The sequence below is a fragment of the Acyrthosiphon pisum genome, chromosome A3 (assembly GCF_005508785.2).
Source record: "Acyrthosiphon pisum isolate AL4f chromosome A3, pea_aphid_22Mar2018_4r6ur, whole genome shotgun sequence".
Taxonomy (NCBI): Eukaryota; Metazoa; Arthropoda; class Insecta; order Hemiptera; family Aphididae; genus Acyrthosiphon; species Acyrthosiphon pisum.
The window spans coordinates 32,956,793-32,973,576 of record NC_042496.1 but is presented as its reverse complement, the minus strand read 5'-3'; the positions used below and the strand labels follow the sequence as shown (position 1 = coordinate 32,973,576).

The window sequence follows — 16,784 nt, the reverse complement described above, 5'->3', positions numbered from 1 at the left end:
TATGTTCCAACCATAGACCTATAAACTAAGTTAATAAAAACTTAGTTTATAGGTCTACGGTTTCAACATTCCTTGTTATAACAGTATAACAAATAATCTTTAGCTTAGGTAGGTATTTTATGTTGTATAGAACAGGTCACAGTTATGTTGTTTTTAATTATTTGTGTAACATTGATCATACATAATAATATTCAACAAAATAACTTAGAAAACAGGATAACGATATTTCTCTTTATCTTTGGCAGGATAGAAGACTGCCCATGAATGTGAGAGTGTTTTTATTGTTTCTTTGTTTACAATTAATTATTATAATTTATAAAACAAGCCTATATTTTAGATAACATAAATACAATAAAAGTTATTGGCTTAGAATGTAATAACTTTTTTCAAAATATTTTTTTCCACAGTATTTTTGTCATACGTTTAAGTAGCGTAATTTTTTTTTGTCAGATCTTTCTGTTATAGCCTGTATATAGAGTATGGGTCCGGGGGTCTGGGAATTCTTTATAATTTGTGCACCCTCAAAAGTATAGGTCTAGTTGCGCCTATGTATTTGACTCAAACTTTTTTCAATTCGTTGTTTAATATTCGGTACATGGTGTTCAAAATGTATCTTAACTTTTCCGTTTCCCTGAATAAAAATTCTGATTCGCAGCAGTATATTATCAGGTAGGCAATCTACCTACGGTAGATCGCGGATCCCGTGCTGTTTGTACGTGAGTGTATGATTTAACTCTAAAGTATCAAAGTTATACCAAGTTTGTCATATTCCACCTATGGTGGATTAATATAATCAATTAATACAAAATCCTAACCTAACATAACTACTAATATCAGATGAATAGAAAAAAACCAAATTTAACCATTCCTAAATTAGTCTGTCTTCTTACCAGAGGTTTAATCTACACACAAACATTACCGTTGCCGGGTTTAAGTATAAAAAATGTCTATAGCCCAACGTTAACCGGACGGCCGCAGACCAAGACGGACGACTAATTTTAATATAGGTATATAATAAAAAATTCACTAAAATTATTAAAAATAGATAAATCGCCCTCTGAAGTAGTAATTCAATTTACTGTAACATTATGAATATTAGGAATAGATAAATAAACATCAAAATGACCACTATTAATATTTCCAGTTAGATGCAATCTTTTTACTGGGAATGTATCTACACCAAATTTAGCATAAATATTATTTTTATAATACATTTCAAATAAAAATGGGAAAATATTTCCAGCTGCAACCAATTCGCAATAACAACCGTAGACAGTAGGATTGACCATTTCACGAACATAAGCCTCAGCAGTGGAAAAGTTGTCACCATTTGAATTGTAAGACGTAGTAATTAAGTTATTCCATTAATCAGACACACACGAAACAATTGTATTTCGGATCTCCTGGCATCTTTCTGGAGTGTTATACAAATGAAATGAAATTGAACGGAAAAGGCAGGAACAATCACCGATAGTTGGTACAACTATTAGAGGTGTCAAAATTCCATCGACAAAAAATGTCTACAATCGATGACATTTTTAAAAAAAAATATTCAAACAATTAAATTGAATAAATATAATATTTCAAATAAATTTTTAACGTGTTCCGGGTAGGGATGGGAAAAAAACAGGAACAGTGATTTATAACAGTTACTACTATAGCAACAGTCAATAACAGCAGTAACTGTTATCAAATAAATAAATAATGTTGTGCTATTGTTATTATTATATCAATATGGATTTACAAATTACATGTAAAAAATTATTTTTATTGATTTCAACTCTTTGAAATCAAAATTTTGAAAAATCCTTTCTTAGTGCCCGATGAAATTATTATAAAAATCTATCCTCAAAATTTCAAATCGATAACTCAAATAGGTTCGGCCCTGCGTTGATTATTGGTAAAGTACACTTTCCTTTATATACATATATATAGATAAATAACATGATAGATAGACGAACACATGATGAATAGCCATCCAGTATTCCAGTGACATACCTTTTAGAACAGAATTTGTTTATTTAATTAACAAATTATTTAGTAGTCACGCGGCACTAAGCCTTTTGAGGCAACGTGATTGGTTGTCAAGAAGAGTGTGTAATGTCTGACGAGAGAGACTATAATATAGTCTCTCTGTACTTTAAAGGGTTAGGATGGCGTTTGAGTTTTCAGTGAAACCCGGGAGTCGTGGCTGGGTTTTGCCTCGAACAATATTAAATGATAATATACTAGCATAACAGTGTATATATTTTACGTATTTTGCTACAGTATATATATATAATACGAACCTTGACAATTTTCAGAAACTGCGCCGGCGGACGTCATTCACGCCGTTTCCAAGTTTCACGTGACCAACGAGCCCAGGCATTTATATTTCTTCCGCGAGGGCTCGGTGGTCGGATGGAACGTGTCGGACCTCGAGGTCAGCAGCCTAATCAACTTTCTCGCCGAACACGAGATCGGATCCTACGACGACCACATCGTTATGGGCGAGAGAGAAGTCATGTATTACGCTTACACGAACGAAAAGTAATGCGCATTGATTTAAATAAATAAGTCATGGAGGTAGATTGACAGAGCGGGTGAATTCACTCTCAAGTGGGAGTGGTGGTGTTCTCCGCAGTTCACCGGTGATGTAATTTTCACCGGACGGCGGACACGCATCCACGTGAATACGTAATCCTCTATATTCCCATATTGCAGGAAATATAAGCAGTTTCAGGTCATCTCCATTACCTTCATCACAACAACCCCTTATTTTTGGTGGGATTTTTTTCTCCACAAAAAATAGGTTTGTTTCCATTTTCATCCGAACTTGTTCTTTTTTCATTCAAATATTTAAAAAATTACTGGTGTCTTAGGTACCGCACCAACAACCTTAACTGTTGTAGTGTTGTGAACTGTATATTATAAAGAACCAGTAAGGTACACTATGTATAATAACAGTCGATAATCTCGTAACTGATTGTATAAGACGAATATTAAAAAATAATTTAAAATTTAGGTAGGTATGTTAAAAGTTTTAACTAACGGTAATTGTTTAAAAATATATCAAAAAACCCTTATAAAAATAGAAAATCTAAGATTCAAAAATTGAAATCATTGATACTATCATTAATTCAAACTTACATTATCCTACAAATTCACAGCCCCAAATGGGTTAGGTGTAGTGGGTAAAGTGTTGTGGTCGGTGAAGATGCAGCTGGGAATGAACGCTGCAGCTGCGATCGCCGTCGTGTTTCGTACAAAACATCTAACTCTTTCGCTTTTGTTTATTTATAGAAAGAGTTCGATCCAAAAGGGAAATTTTCATCTGATCAGCGACGACGTGACGGCGTCTGATTTGGACCGGTACACGTTCTCCAACGCGATGGCGCACAGCGTCAAGCTGGGCACGTGGGAAGCGCTGCTTGAAGAGTACATAGATTCCGTGGAGGTCGTAACACAAGTGAGTTTTTGAATATGTCAAAAAATTGAGGTTGGCATTAGAAATCGAGGTTTCTTAAACTTTAAAAACCCGTTGACAAGTTTTGCTGATGACCGCTCTGCTGTTTAGGTATACAGTGTCGCCCTCCCCTCGGGTCGACAGCTGTGTGTTCTCGCGTGTCATTGAATAGGATCTGTTAAGTGTTTTGAATTCAATGATAAATGATTATGATTATTATTATTATGATTATTATTTTATTATCATTGTATTCGATGAAAAACTATTTTGCAAAATGTAGGCAGTTGATATTACCTGCAAGGTTATCAAACAATTATTAGGTATTATAAAGAATAATATTAACATTTTATCTAATGTTTTTATTTAATTCCCGTTCATTTTGAAAAGTACTTACTGGGAATTTTTTTCTTTCGACCCCCTAATTACAAACTAGATCAAATTTCTTACCAGAAAACGCTTTCGAAATAAAATTGAGGATAAGAGCATTTTTTCTAGAAAAAGTGTCATCAGACACATAAACAAATAAAAAAATTCACATCATATTGTATTCGCTCCGCTCAGAATCTAAAATAATAATTCGTACACCTTGCCTCATGAATTTTATTCATAATACCTCGGTACAATATTCTCAGATTTCATCGTTAAATTAATTTATTTTATATGTGATTTTATCAAAATTTGAATTAATAATGAATATTAAAATGTTTATTGTATATTTAAATATTTTATGGTTTTTAAGTGCACAAGACGTGCTTGGATAGGTATTGTGTACTTTTATATTGCTATTTGCGTCAGCGTCATCTGCCCTAAATTCATAACATTATAATAATACTGAATACTGCAGAGGTTGAAAAATAAATGCTTTGATTTTTTACACACCCGGGTCGATTCGTCAAGAAATCCTCACAAAAACCGCTCATGACTTAATCTTTTTAAAATTATTATAACCTCGTTTGGAGTCATCTACGGTCTGCGGGTAATCATTTTTCCCACTGACATTTTCATTTCTATAGCTACGTAAACTTTCGTGTCCAGTGGTATATTTAGGTGGCTCAATTACCCCGGTTACCAAATTCTGAGTCCCATAAAGGGGACCTAATATCAAAGTTTTATAAACAAAATTATTATAAGACTAGTTTTAAGGGTTTTAAAATTTGACAATTTATCGTGGGGTTATTATGGAAAGTATTGTGAGAGTCGAGAGACTACGTCACATCGTCACCTAATACCTTATAATTATGTTAGTGGTAAAGAGGCGCAACTTCATTGTGTGCGTACTTGAGGTGCCATATTCCTATAAATTAAGTTATTTAAAATAATCTAAGAATGAAGTTCTTCCTGGACTTAAAATAAAATCACCAGTTTACCATATAATAAAATAGAAAAAATATCTAAATGCCTTATGAATTACCTGATCATCATTTTTAGCTTATTATTTACAATAAGAACTTAACCTATAATATGCTCCGGTTTTTTCTCTTTTAGGATCTGCAAAACGGATTGCCCATTCGGATCACCAGGAAAGAAGTCATGAAGAAAACCGGTGAACTGTTCGGACTGAGACACAGGATTAACTTAAGTTCGGATCTCCTCGATTTGCCAGACTTTTACTGGGAACGAGAACACTTAGAAACATTTTACCGTTCTACCTGTAACTATTTCAGCATATCCACACGACTCAAGGTAAGTCTACAACGACAATGCCTATCAACTGTTATTGTTCATTCTCTGATAAACTACTCATTCTGACGCTTTTTACAGACCATGAATACCAAAATAAACCATTGCCTAGAACTTGTCGAGCTCCTTTCACACCATTTGAGTGACAAACATCACATCAGACTGGAATGGATGATCATTGTGTTGATTATGGTTGAGGTCGGCTTCGAAATCATTCACTATGCTCAATTGTTCATCAAATGAGCTGCTTCCTCGTGGGTTTCTTTACAATCTTTAAAAATATTATTATTTTCCTGTAAATGTTTGAATTTTTCAGTTATATATTAAGTTAAGCATAATCTAAAATTAAGTTTTTCATTATCATGTCTTGTGAAATAAATTGATGAGTCATAGACTATTTGTTTTTGTACAAAATAAACAAACAAATCTTTTAACTAAATATAATAATTGATATCTAAACTGTAGCTGATATAAATTTGTTAATAATATTATTATTGACAGCATTTATAACAAATTGTATTATAATTCTGTGTTCATTCACCCAAACACTCAAATGTTTATTTCATAAAAATATATTACATAGTCTTTTAAAATTAAAATAAAACAATTACACAATAAAAATCACTTAAAACAAAAAGACGTTTACATTTGCGTTTAAAAAACATATTACACACATAAAATACATACTCATTAATTCCCAAATAACAAAATGTCAAATGTTTACAATAAATCTTATGCATTAATAAAAGTTAGTTAAACAATAAAGTCTAAAAAATAAAACATATTGCACAGAATTTAAATAATATGTTGTTGTTATCAAAATCCTAAATCATTAATTATTTGACAGTGATGAAACAACAAAATAATTCAACTGAATAATAAATCTTAACGTCATTAATTATTCTTGGAAAACAATTTAAAAATCAATTAATCTTCGGTGCGAAAATAAGAAAAATTACACAAAATTAAAACATATTAGTTGCTAAACGAGTCATATAAAATTTAAATGTGAAAACAAAAGTATGATAAACTTACCAAACTGATTTCTTTCTTCTGTAATCCTGCAATAAACAAATAATCATAATATTAAACACTTTGCCGATTTATTTTTTCGTACATAGACACAAATTATTAATTTATTGTTTTTCTTGAATCATTGTTATTTGAAATTTTAAAGGTATTATTATTTTTTGGACAATTTGGATTTTAAATTAAACCTCAAGCTATTTTTTCTGAAAATACGTTTGTTCTTGTTTAGGAGTCTTGGTTAAATATATTTTATGATTACCGGTTGTTGTAACACATTACAGCTCAAATAAAAAAATAAAAAACTAATAAAAAAACTATATACAATTCAAAAATACTAGCAGGGAAATGCCTTGTTACCTTTACTTGTTCCTATATATTTTTAAAATGGTTACTTTAAAATACTTAATTTAAAATAATATAAAGTTTTATTATTACATATTATATCATATTCGTATTTTTATTTTTTTTTTTATAAAATACCTCATAAATTCAAATATCAAAGAATAAAATAAAAAAATATTTTTAAATAATACATTATAAAATGTTTTAATATCATAACTAATCATTTTGTGTAAATAAATGCTTTTTGAAATATTGTGTTTTGATTGGTTTATTGTTAAAAATTGAGAAATACAAACAAACAATTTTAAAAATAAATGTATATTAAAAAGCAAAATATTCAAATAAAAATTGCGTTCAAGCTAATCATTTAAAATTCCAAATGTTATAATACAGAAAAATTTTGTCGACTTAACGGAATATGAATTGCCATTTCTAACTATATTTTAGATTAAAAAAATATAAACAAAAACTTAATTTAGAAATTTTTAATAAAGCTGCTTTAAATAAAATATAAAAATTTAAATAATTTAAAACATAATGTCATAATAATAACTTATAAGTTACCAATAAATTATCAGAATGTATGGGTATCACAGGCGTCTAAGGATTTAGATTCATAGTAAAGAAACCACAAAAGTATTAAAAACTAAATTTGTTTTCAATAAACAATTATTAATTCAATGAAACTGTATGCTAAAATGCAAATTATACTTAATTCGAGTCAAGTAATAAAAAAAAATTAACTTTTAAATATTTAACTATTGTATTAAATTTCAAAAGTTAAAAATAAAATATATGCATTTGAGCATAAACTCACCTTGCTGATAATTTTATAAAAAAAATCATTTCAAATTAATATGATACATACAAATAATTTCAAAACCATAGTTGGAAAAAAAGAAGAACCGATATTATTACAAATATAATATAATTATTTAATTTAATATGAATCAAATTTGAAACTAATGTTTGATAGAGCTATATATACTACTATATAATCAAATACTTGTAACTCACTGTTAATTTGGGATCATTCAACAAATTCATTCGAGCCATTTCTACCATCAATTTTTGTTCACGATCCATTACCTTCAACGCGGTCTTTTCAAATTGTCTATAGTCTGTGGAATCCTATAAAATAAAAAATAAAAACAATTTATTGAGCAAATTATAGGTCACCATATAGAATATGCTTACCGATGATCGTACACCATCATTGTTATTGTCGTCACTGCCATAGTAGTCTGGATGCTGTTCGTAGAACTCAGCCGACTCTGCTTCCAACCGTTTCAGTTCGTCATTGCCCTTTTCAATGATGCTGATCAGCTTTTCTCGTTCACCGATCAAGACTCGCTGCTCATTCAAACATTTATCAATGTTCTCTTCCAACTAGGAAAATAAAAAGGAGCCAATGTTGCATATTATATAATATAACACAATATCAAGAGGACGTGATACCCGCATGTTTTGTCTCTGTCTCACAAATGCGTACCATAAGTCATAACAAATTTTACACTCAGCAGAACACGTGTAGCTCTATTAGTTTAAAAATTAGATTGAATTGACTTTTTATAAAATCTAATAGTAGGATTATTATCTAGGTAACCTCGTGGGCTTTTTATTATATTTTAATTTTAAAGCGAGTTATGAGTATTTTAAAATTGTACTTTATACATCTTAAAATAATAAAAAGCCCATGATGTTGCCTTAATAATAATCTTACTTTTAGATTTAAATAAGAGGTCATTTCACTCTAATTTTAAAAATTTAACAGAGCTACACGTGTTCTGCTGAACATACAATTTGCTATGTTATGCAATTGTAAGACGAAGATAACACTTGAAGGTATTATGTCCTCTTAATATATTATTAATTATTATTACACCCAAATCACCATCCCATTTTCCCTCAAAACTTTCCGAAAATTAATATTATAACCATTCCAACCCGAACGTAAGTACAATGTGTTCATACTTGGGATCTTATCGCAATGTACAGGTCATCCATTCCAGTCTTGCGTAACGCATGTTCTCTCCGCCAGCGTTCCTCTTGTGACCGCCACATGTTTCGAGCTTCCTCTCTGAGGATAAAAAAAAAATATAAAATTACACAAACATGTTATGAACTTACATACAGCCTAATTCCCACAGAATAAATATAGGATTTTATTGACCAATATTATTTGGGATTTCCTTCCCAAAATAATTTAGCCTATGTACTGGGCCTATGCTTACTTTTAGGTATTATATTAAGTTATGGCCTACACTCACTCGAACATGAAGTCCATCAAGTACAGTCGCTGGCTCTCATCCTCCTCATACCGATCGTACATGTCCCTGAGCGTGTCTACCATGCTGCCGAGATTGACAGATGCCGCGGCGTTTGAGCGACGCACAGTCAATACCAAGTCGTCTAAAAGCTTGCGGTCTTCTCGTAGAAACTCGACCACCTCCTTGGATCTCTGCTTTAAAGTGGTCAAATACTGGCGGAGCGCTTTGGCCCTAAAAAATACAACGAGATGTTAGAAAAACTATTAGCAACTCTTCTATGGGGAAAGGTAAGAAGATTCTATAAAACAGACGAATCCCCAGTCGTTAAAACCATATTCCATTATATATGTGGTTGATTTCCTCTAGTTTGTTACATACCTGGACAAGCTTTGCACCTTTTTCCGTTCCAACTGCTCGTATTTACGTACTTCGTCTTCTACCTGGTCTTGCAAAGACAAGTACGCAGACTCCAATCTCTTGAGCTCGTCACATCGGTCAGAACGGTTTCTACATAAAAACACAAAAATAATTAACAATAATGTAATGCAAATAGTTTGATGGTATATTAATCCAATTACAACTGTTTTGACTTTTTACACAGTTAATAAATCTATGTTTCATATACTTTGCATATTTTTTTTATTTTTTTTTGTATTTATGCATAATAATTAAGCGCTTCTATAAATGGTTTTTAGAGCATACCATTGCGCTTATAACTACCCTTTTTTTTTTTAACAATGATGAACATGTTTTTGGGCGGATATACGATAAAAATGTTTCTAACCGATTTTACTAGTGATAGTTATACAAAATGATAAAAACATTTTTTTGATTCATAGATTTTCCTAGCAGAAGAAAATTATAGATTAAGTAACGTGCTATAGTTTTTTTTGGTACAAGTCAAGATCACGAATATCGTTTAAGAAAATGGACATTTGTTGTAGGGTATAAAAAGCCATACCTACCGAAACGATGTAGTTATGGACGCACAAACTATCAGACTTACTTTAATTCAGCCACACTACCGATGAGCTCCTCTTTTAACTGAGCCGCCCGATCCTGTCGTGTCCGGTGTTTTTCCACTTCGGCCAATCGATCGGCCGCCGACCGTTCCTCGCTCAACCGCTGTTCGTGTTCCGATCGTTCTCGCCGTTTTTGGTCCGCTGACTTTTTCTCCTCCATCCGGTCGTCCCACGAAGACTCTGACGACCGCTCACGCTCTCGCATTTCGTACTAGTCAACCAAACAATATATAAATCAATTTGAATAAATATTTAACAGGCAAAATATATCTAATTATTTAGTTTACTTGGGCTATTTGGTTAGGTTCTAAAAACTTGAAAACTCGGAATATTCAAAAATCAAGCTAATAAGAATTAAAATATCTATAGGTAAGTACTGAATTCAACAAAGAACGATAAACAAATTTATCATTGTTTGGGTGATACCTAATTATTTTTCGTACTTTTTGCCATGTTAATATAGAAAATATATTTCTCAGAGTTTATAGAATTGTTTCTAAGTTTAGATTCGGGTTTGATATACAATTTGAATAAAAAATTGCGAAAATTCATTTTGGGTTTGTAATCAAAATCAGGATTTGTAACACACCTAATTACTTATAAATATATTGTAATATTATTATATACCTAGTCAATTACGCAACCAATTTAATAATACCTATCAATGTTTTAGAGTCTTAGAACCAAGTAGTACATATTATCTTTTTTGTGGTAATTAATAACGAGACGGTTTTGCAATAAGTGCCTAGGTACCTAAAATATTTTCTAAGTCACGACATCGACAGATTACCATAAGGCTATATACATGCAAATCGTGACGAGAACACTGAGAAGAATAAAATAAATACTGTATAATATATTATAATTTATGAATAATGACTAATGAGTATAATGTACTCACTTGTTTGGCCTGTTTGGGATCGCACGATTTGGATCTCACGTGAAGTCTCAACTCAATCTCCCTGTCTGTAACTGCGTCGTGTTTTCGTTTCAATTCCATGGCCATTTCTTCGCAAGGTGTCTTTTGCCCGGCTGAATTCGGCCTCGACAGTGGTACGGGTTTCTTTTTCATTTGTCCTTTCTTCGGACAAGACAAGGAGGAGAAGTGAAAAAAAAATCGAATTCCATCAATTAATATAACCACATATTATGTATTATAAATTATTAAATATATTCGATATAGCTAGTTAAATCACATATTAGTATTAATAAAAACCCGAGTAAAAACCTTAAATTCCTCGTCTTCGAGCTGCCTGTCCCGTAATTTTTTGCGCCACTTTTGCAATTCTTCTTGTTCTTCCTCGAGTTTTCGCTGTTCTCGTCTTCGCATTTCCAATTGTAGCTCGGAACTGAAGCAAAAGCGTAGGCAACGAATTATGATATTATTCGACATTTTAACGATAGTATTAATAGGTAGGTATAAAAACAAAAAAATCGGGTAAGTCGTAAATGGGTTTCACTCTGCTGTACAGTATAAGTTAAAAGTGGGTTACTGTAATGGATTGTGTTAAATTTGAATAATATAAAATCATTTTATGTGAAAAATGATTCTGACGATCTGTCAGCCTATAATATTACTAAGTATATTTGATGATATTATTGTGATTAAAGTAATTAATTTTACTATTAGGCATTCCGCATTAGCACAACAGTAGGATAAATTAATTTTTTTAATTCACAAATTTCACATTTGAAAATATCATTGTGTGTATTATAAATAGGTATAATAATATACTCTTAAATTTTCATATAACCACGAATAAAATACAACAAAAACCACCTCACTAAAATTATTATTCTTGGTTTTAATGTGTAATTTCGTTCAAATTTGAACTTAATATGTCAGCAAAAAATACCTGTGTTTATATTTTTTTAGATTGTTTGGTTATAGTATAAACTATTTATTTGAATCGTTGTTATACATTTTCAATCCTTAGCTATAAAAATTGAACATTTTATAATTTTTTAACTAGAAAGTAATTTGAAAATGTTCGAAATTTTGTCAAAATCTGAACTTTAAATACTTATGAAAAAAAAATCGTGCTTATGGATCTTTAATATTACTGAACTGTTATTAAATCTACTAATGAGGAACATTGTATTTAATTGTCAAGCTTTTTGACTCAATGAATACAATTTTATTGACATTTTTAGAATCGAATGCGTAAAAATCGCGTAATAGTGAACTTCATTAGGCCATAACTTCAAAACTAAGTTTGTGTGCCAAATTCGGACTTCACCATCGTTTTCAGCGTACTTAACTACGTAAGTTCCGACAACAATGCAATAAAAAGGGTGCCCGGTAAAGTAGAAATATACCAACTTTTTTATTATTAAAAGTAGGAAAATTTAATACAAGACTAAATTTTCAAAGCTTAGATATAAAAAGAAACATTTTTATGAATTTCAACATGAAAGAAATTCTCAACTTTCATGATTTTGACGTATTTTGTCAAAATTTGAATTTCAGACGCTTATAAAAAATTTTTGTAGATTTACACTCAACTTTTCATTTAATTTCCACTAACATCAACTTATGAGAAACATTGTATTACATTTTCAAGTTTTTTGACCGACCGAAAATTGTTAAATTGATAATATAATAGAAAAAAAATAAAACTACTAAAAGGATTTTTTTAATCCTATAATTAGCTTAAAAATATTTTGAAAAGGTTATGGTGCATAGAAATTGCTTATAATATAGACATACAGTGAAAGTATAGTTTTATCTATTTTCGGTTATTTTTTAGTCAGACTAATAAAAAATTGATTTTTTTGAAAATATCAGTTTTTCCTTAATTTTTTGTTTGTTTTTCCTGACGCTTTGGAAACTATAAGGAATTTTTTTTCTTTTGATCGCCTAAAATACTAATTAGATTCACTTTCCTATCAGAAAAGGTGATGTTGAAAAAATTTAAGCATTTTTATTGTCCCAAAAAGTGATGACAGACACAAATAAAAAAAACGCTAAAATCGCTCCGCTCAGAGTCTAAAATGGAAACGTATTATAGGGACTACACCGCCCTTTCTGCAGGAAATTTTTGGTTGCATCATGACACTCACCTTTTTTTGTAGTATTGTGGAGAAGTCCAATTGGTGAACTTGTTCGAGTTGTTCTCCCACGTCTTGAAGTACTGCGTTACACCGGCCCATTGCTCTCTAGCTTCGCACTCGGCCGCGCGCTTCTTGTGCAACGCCTCGTACACCTTTGCGGGATTCGGCCGACGGTTGTTGTTGCAGCTCTTTTGACTCATGTTATATAATTGTTTTAGGATTATTTTCGGATCTCAATTTCACTCGAATCTGTCAAAAGTCGGCCACACTGGTACACGAAAATATCAAATCCGCAGTTTTAGCAAGGCCAAACGAAACGATATATCACCGAATACCTACATTAATTAAGTAGATACACGGTTACGATAATAATTATGATTAGGTTACTTTAAGGAATAAACTATAAAAGTTACATTTACTTACAATACACAACAATCGCATCGTGTAATTGAAGTAAGAATAATATTGCATAGCCAATACAATTTAACCTAACCACTATAATATTAAATACATAATAGGACAATAGGTACTGCCGTTGCTAGGGCCTAACACCCTAAGTCACCCTTATTAGGTAAATAATCCCTTCAAATAATAAAAAAAAAAGTTTTCACCTACCAATATGTACCTATTGATTTTTATTTTTTATAATATTATTTGTTTAATTTTTCTCTCAGACCGAACATCTTTAATTTTACAGCAGACATTCACACAATCGATATCATATTATAAAATCATGTGGCCATGCGGGTATCAACAAAATTGTAAAAATGATCAACAAGTGTTGTGTAAATAATAGTAAATTTTCATCATTATCTGCATTCACTAAGTACATAATATACCAATTTATACTTATTATTTCTACTACCTAAAATATGATAAACTAACTTTTCACTTGCTTTCTAATTCTCACTTTGAAACACTGTGTTTGTATTCAGTACTGTAATCCGTTGCCATGGCAATTAAAATAAAATCTTCATTCCTATATTCGAGTACATGTACATTATGTTCCTATTGTTATACCATTTACCGGATAAATAAGGTACATTATATCACAGATCTTAATCTTAATATTAGTTAGATGAACATGTTATAAACATTTAATATCAACATAAAAATTATATCAACTGAATAGGAGCTATCTGAGAATTTTTACTTACTAGAATTATCAATATCTATTATGGCTGTACCCAGACACAATTTAATACAGACAAAAAAGTATAAATACATCATAATACTATTTAACATATCGAAAATGTTGAATTATAAAGTGTTAAATAACTGACAGGTGTCATTTAACTAATACAAAATGGTTATGCCACAAGTCAAAAATTGTAAATTAAATAATCACTCATTAGATAACATAGAAAAACACTAATAACGTATAAGGAGGGAAATTAATTAAAAATAATTAGTTTCAAATTAAAACTGACAAATGTAAACTCATAAATAAAAGTAAAAAATTAAAACTAAATTCAGTCGTTAAAAACAACGTTATCATCATTTAAAAAAATTAAAATGACAACAAAATTCTTATCTACAATCACAACAACCTAACCTACAAAATAAAATACTCGAAAATATAGATAACAAATAATTTAAAAGTAGTCTAACCCTAGTAACTAGCAACAACTGTTGTCTACCTATATAAATATCTAAATACCTTTATTATACAACTGCCTAACTGAGAATTGAGATAAATAACGGCCAGTAGTGCTCCAGTATGGCACTGTGGCAGTATATAATAATGTTATTATGATCTATCTTAGTGTTTAAAATATAATATCTATAATATTAAATATAGCCTACATTATGGCTTATACTGCAGTGTTATAACACAGAAATATATAGACATCTACATGAATACCTACATTAAAATGTAAAATATGATTTTAAATTTAAATTTTAAACTCAAATAGTGATAGTCATTCAGATTGCATAATATGAAATGTCACGACACGATTCGGATTATGATCAGCGGCCAGCACAATGTTGATTATTATTTTATAATTTTGTATCGTATACCCTGCCAATTTTTTCATCAGTGAGTACCTAAATACGATAGATAGTAAATTTACATAAGTAACGTAGGACTTAAATATTTATATACATACATACGTACCAACTATAATTTGATATTATATTGAGCTTAAATCGTTATTATTTATTTATAGTTTTGAAACGATTTAGAAGTTGTATTTCATTTGACTTTATTTTATACTTTATTAGCTAATACTTTTACAATTATTGTATATAGGTGGGTACTAGGTACCCAGTTTTTATTATTATTGATTAATATTTCATTTTAAAAATATATTTTATTCTATAAATTCAATTTGTTCTCTAAATAGCTTCCTTCTGGCTGCATTCACTTTTTTTTTTAGATTCCTTACTAAAATGTTGTTCAGATTTAGGTAACTGTTGTCGATGTAAAAAAGCGGTATAATATCGCACTCTCGGAGTTAGTGAAAAAACAGATACAACTGTAGGAATTTGGTTTGATAATGTTTTAAAGGCGTTTTATATAGGCAATTCCAATAAAAATACCAAATCATATATAACTGAACGTTTTTTTCGATAGCAGGCATTAGTGCGAGCCATCTGGTTTTACTGTAGCCCAGTAATTTCTGGTACTCAGTTCCACCTCCTCACAATTTATTATTTTTAATTTTCGTTAATTCCTGGTTTACCTTCTGAAAATGGGACACAAAATATTCCCCAGGGGGCGACGGGGCAAAGGTACGAACAACGAGCCGTATTAATAGTTAATACCCTATTATATTATGCATACTATTTTTAATTATTTTGTAACACATACACATTTTTGATTTTTTAATATGGATTGAGTTTTTAATTTTAAGAAATTTGAATTTAATTCTATGTAATATTTTTATATTATAATTTGTATTGGTTTTTATAATCAAATGGTATCTATCATACTATTTTCGTGTGCGGAATTATAAAGGCTGTATATTTTTATAAATCTGTGTGGTATCATGGGTATGTGGTAATCTGTGCGGTATTGGGTTATGGCGTTATGCTTATGCATTTAGTGCGGTATTGGGTCATGTTTGAGTGGTAATAGAAAGCGCTGAAAATGGGGTTATCATTTGAAAAACGGTAATTTGTATCTCCACGGGAAACTCATTCAGGACAACATTTTCAAAAATTTAAAAATATAGTATATTTAAAAATTCTTGAAATTAGATTGTCAATAACTGCATTATTGGAGAAGAAAAAGGGGGTGAACATGCTTGGTGAATTACTCTGTATATATGCAAAAGCATTCACTCGATTAACAAAATAACAATATAACATTATTCAATATTATAATTTATCATTTTAACTAAATCACTTACCCAACAATGGTTTTTCAGTGGCCAATCGACTCGTGCACGCAGTCCCGACTATTCGTTTGTATGAATATTATGTTATGTACTTAGATTTTTCCTAAATATGTAAATAAAGAGGCGTTGACGTTATGAGCCGTCTGGCCGCCGAGCACGATCTGCAACGCTCTTCTGTCTGCTAGTCGGCAGAAAAGGCCGGCAGGCTGTGGAAGTTGACTGGTTCTTTCTGACCATTTTTAGCGAACCAACTCCGGTAAAACGGGTACACGCGGGGACTCGCGAGAAAGCCAAGTAAGTCAACGAACTATAATGTCGTTTTTTCCCCTCCGAGCCTGTGGCATAATATATATTACATTATATAGTTGTTCGGCGTTCGTGTGATTTTACCTATTATTTACAAAAACCAAAAACATATTATGTATATATGGGTACATTGGGAGTATTACAATGATTTTATTATGTTATGGATAATATATAGTGGTGTAGACAAAGTATTCTACATGACCTTACTTGCAACGCCTTTCTCCAACAATTATACAATAATGTCATGTACTCATGTATTATATTTCATTATTATTATTATATTATATAATTA

At 30.7% G+C, this 16,784-nt stretch overlaps 2 protein-coding genes across 4 annotated transcripts in view; one reads left to right on the top strand and one right to left on the bottom strand.

Moving 5' to 3' along the window:
* Nucleotides 1-5,579, top strand: part of LOC100164482 (required for meiotic nuclear division protein 1 homolog) — an 8,193-nt gene extending 2,614 nt beyond the window's left edge. The window contains exons 3-6 of the mRNA XM_008186514.3: nt 2,304-2,529; nt 3,283-3,448; nt 4,931-5,128; nt 5,207-5,579. Coding sequence (XP_008184736.1) covers nt 2,304-2,529; nt 3,283-3,448; nt 4,931-5,128; nt 5,207-5,368 — 752 coding nt within the window. The 3' untranslated portion in view covers nt 5,369-5,579. The remainder of the gene's footprint in view (nt 1-2,303; nt 2,530-3,282; nt 3,449-4,930; nt 5,129-5,206) is intronic.
* Nucleotides 5,580-5,644: 65 nt separating this feature from the next.
* LOC100166497 (trichoplein keratin filament-binding protein) lies at nt 5,645-16,487 on the bottom strand. Of its 3 annotated transcripts, none has more exons than XM_001945346.5 (11): nt 16,199-16,487; nt 12,852-13,177; nt 11,017-11,137; nt 10,690-10,869; nt 9,773-9,999; nt 9,145-9,273; nt 8,767-8,997; nt 8,471-8,576; nt 7,694-7,885; nt 7,514-7,627; nt 5,645-6,186 (listed from the first exon to the last, which is right to left on the bottom strand). In XM_001945346.5, the coding sequence occupies exons 2-11, from the start codon at nt 13,040-13,042 to the stop codon at nt 6,157-6,159; spliced, it is 1,521 nt and encodes a 506-aa protein (XP_001945381.1). In that variant the 5' UTR covers nt 13,043-13,177; nt 16,199-16,487; the 3' UTR covers nt 5,645-6,156. The 3 variants fall into 3 exon arrangements, with proteins under 3 accessions (XP_001945381.1, XP_003245652.1, XP_029347258.1); XM_003245604.4 differs by lacking the exon at nt 16,199-16,487 and adding an exon at nt 14,000-14,346; XM_029491398.1 differs by lacking the exon at nt 16,199-16,487 and adding an exon at nt 13,266-13,946.
* Between the last annotated feature and the right edge of the window lie 297 nt (nt 16,488-16,784).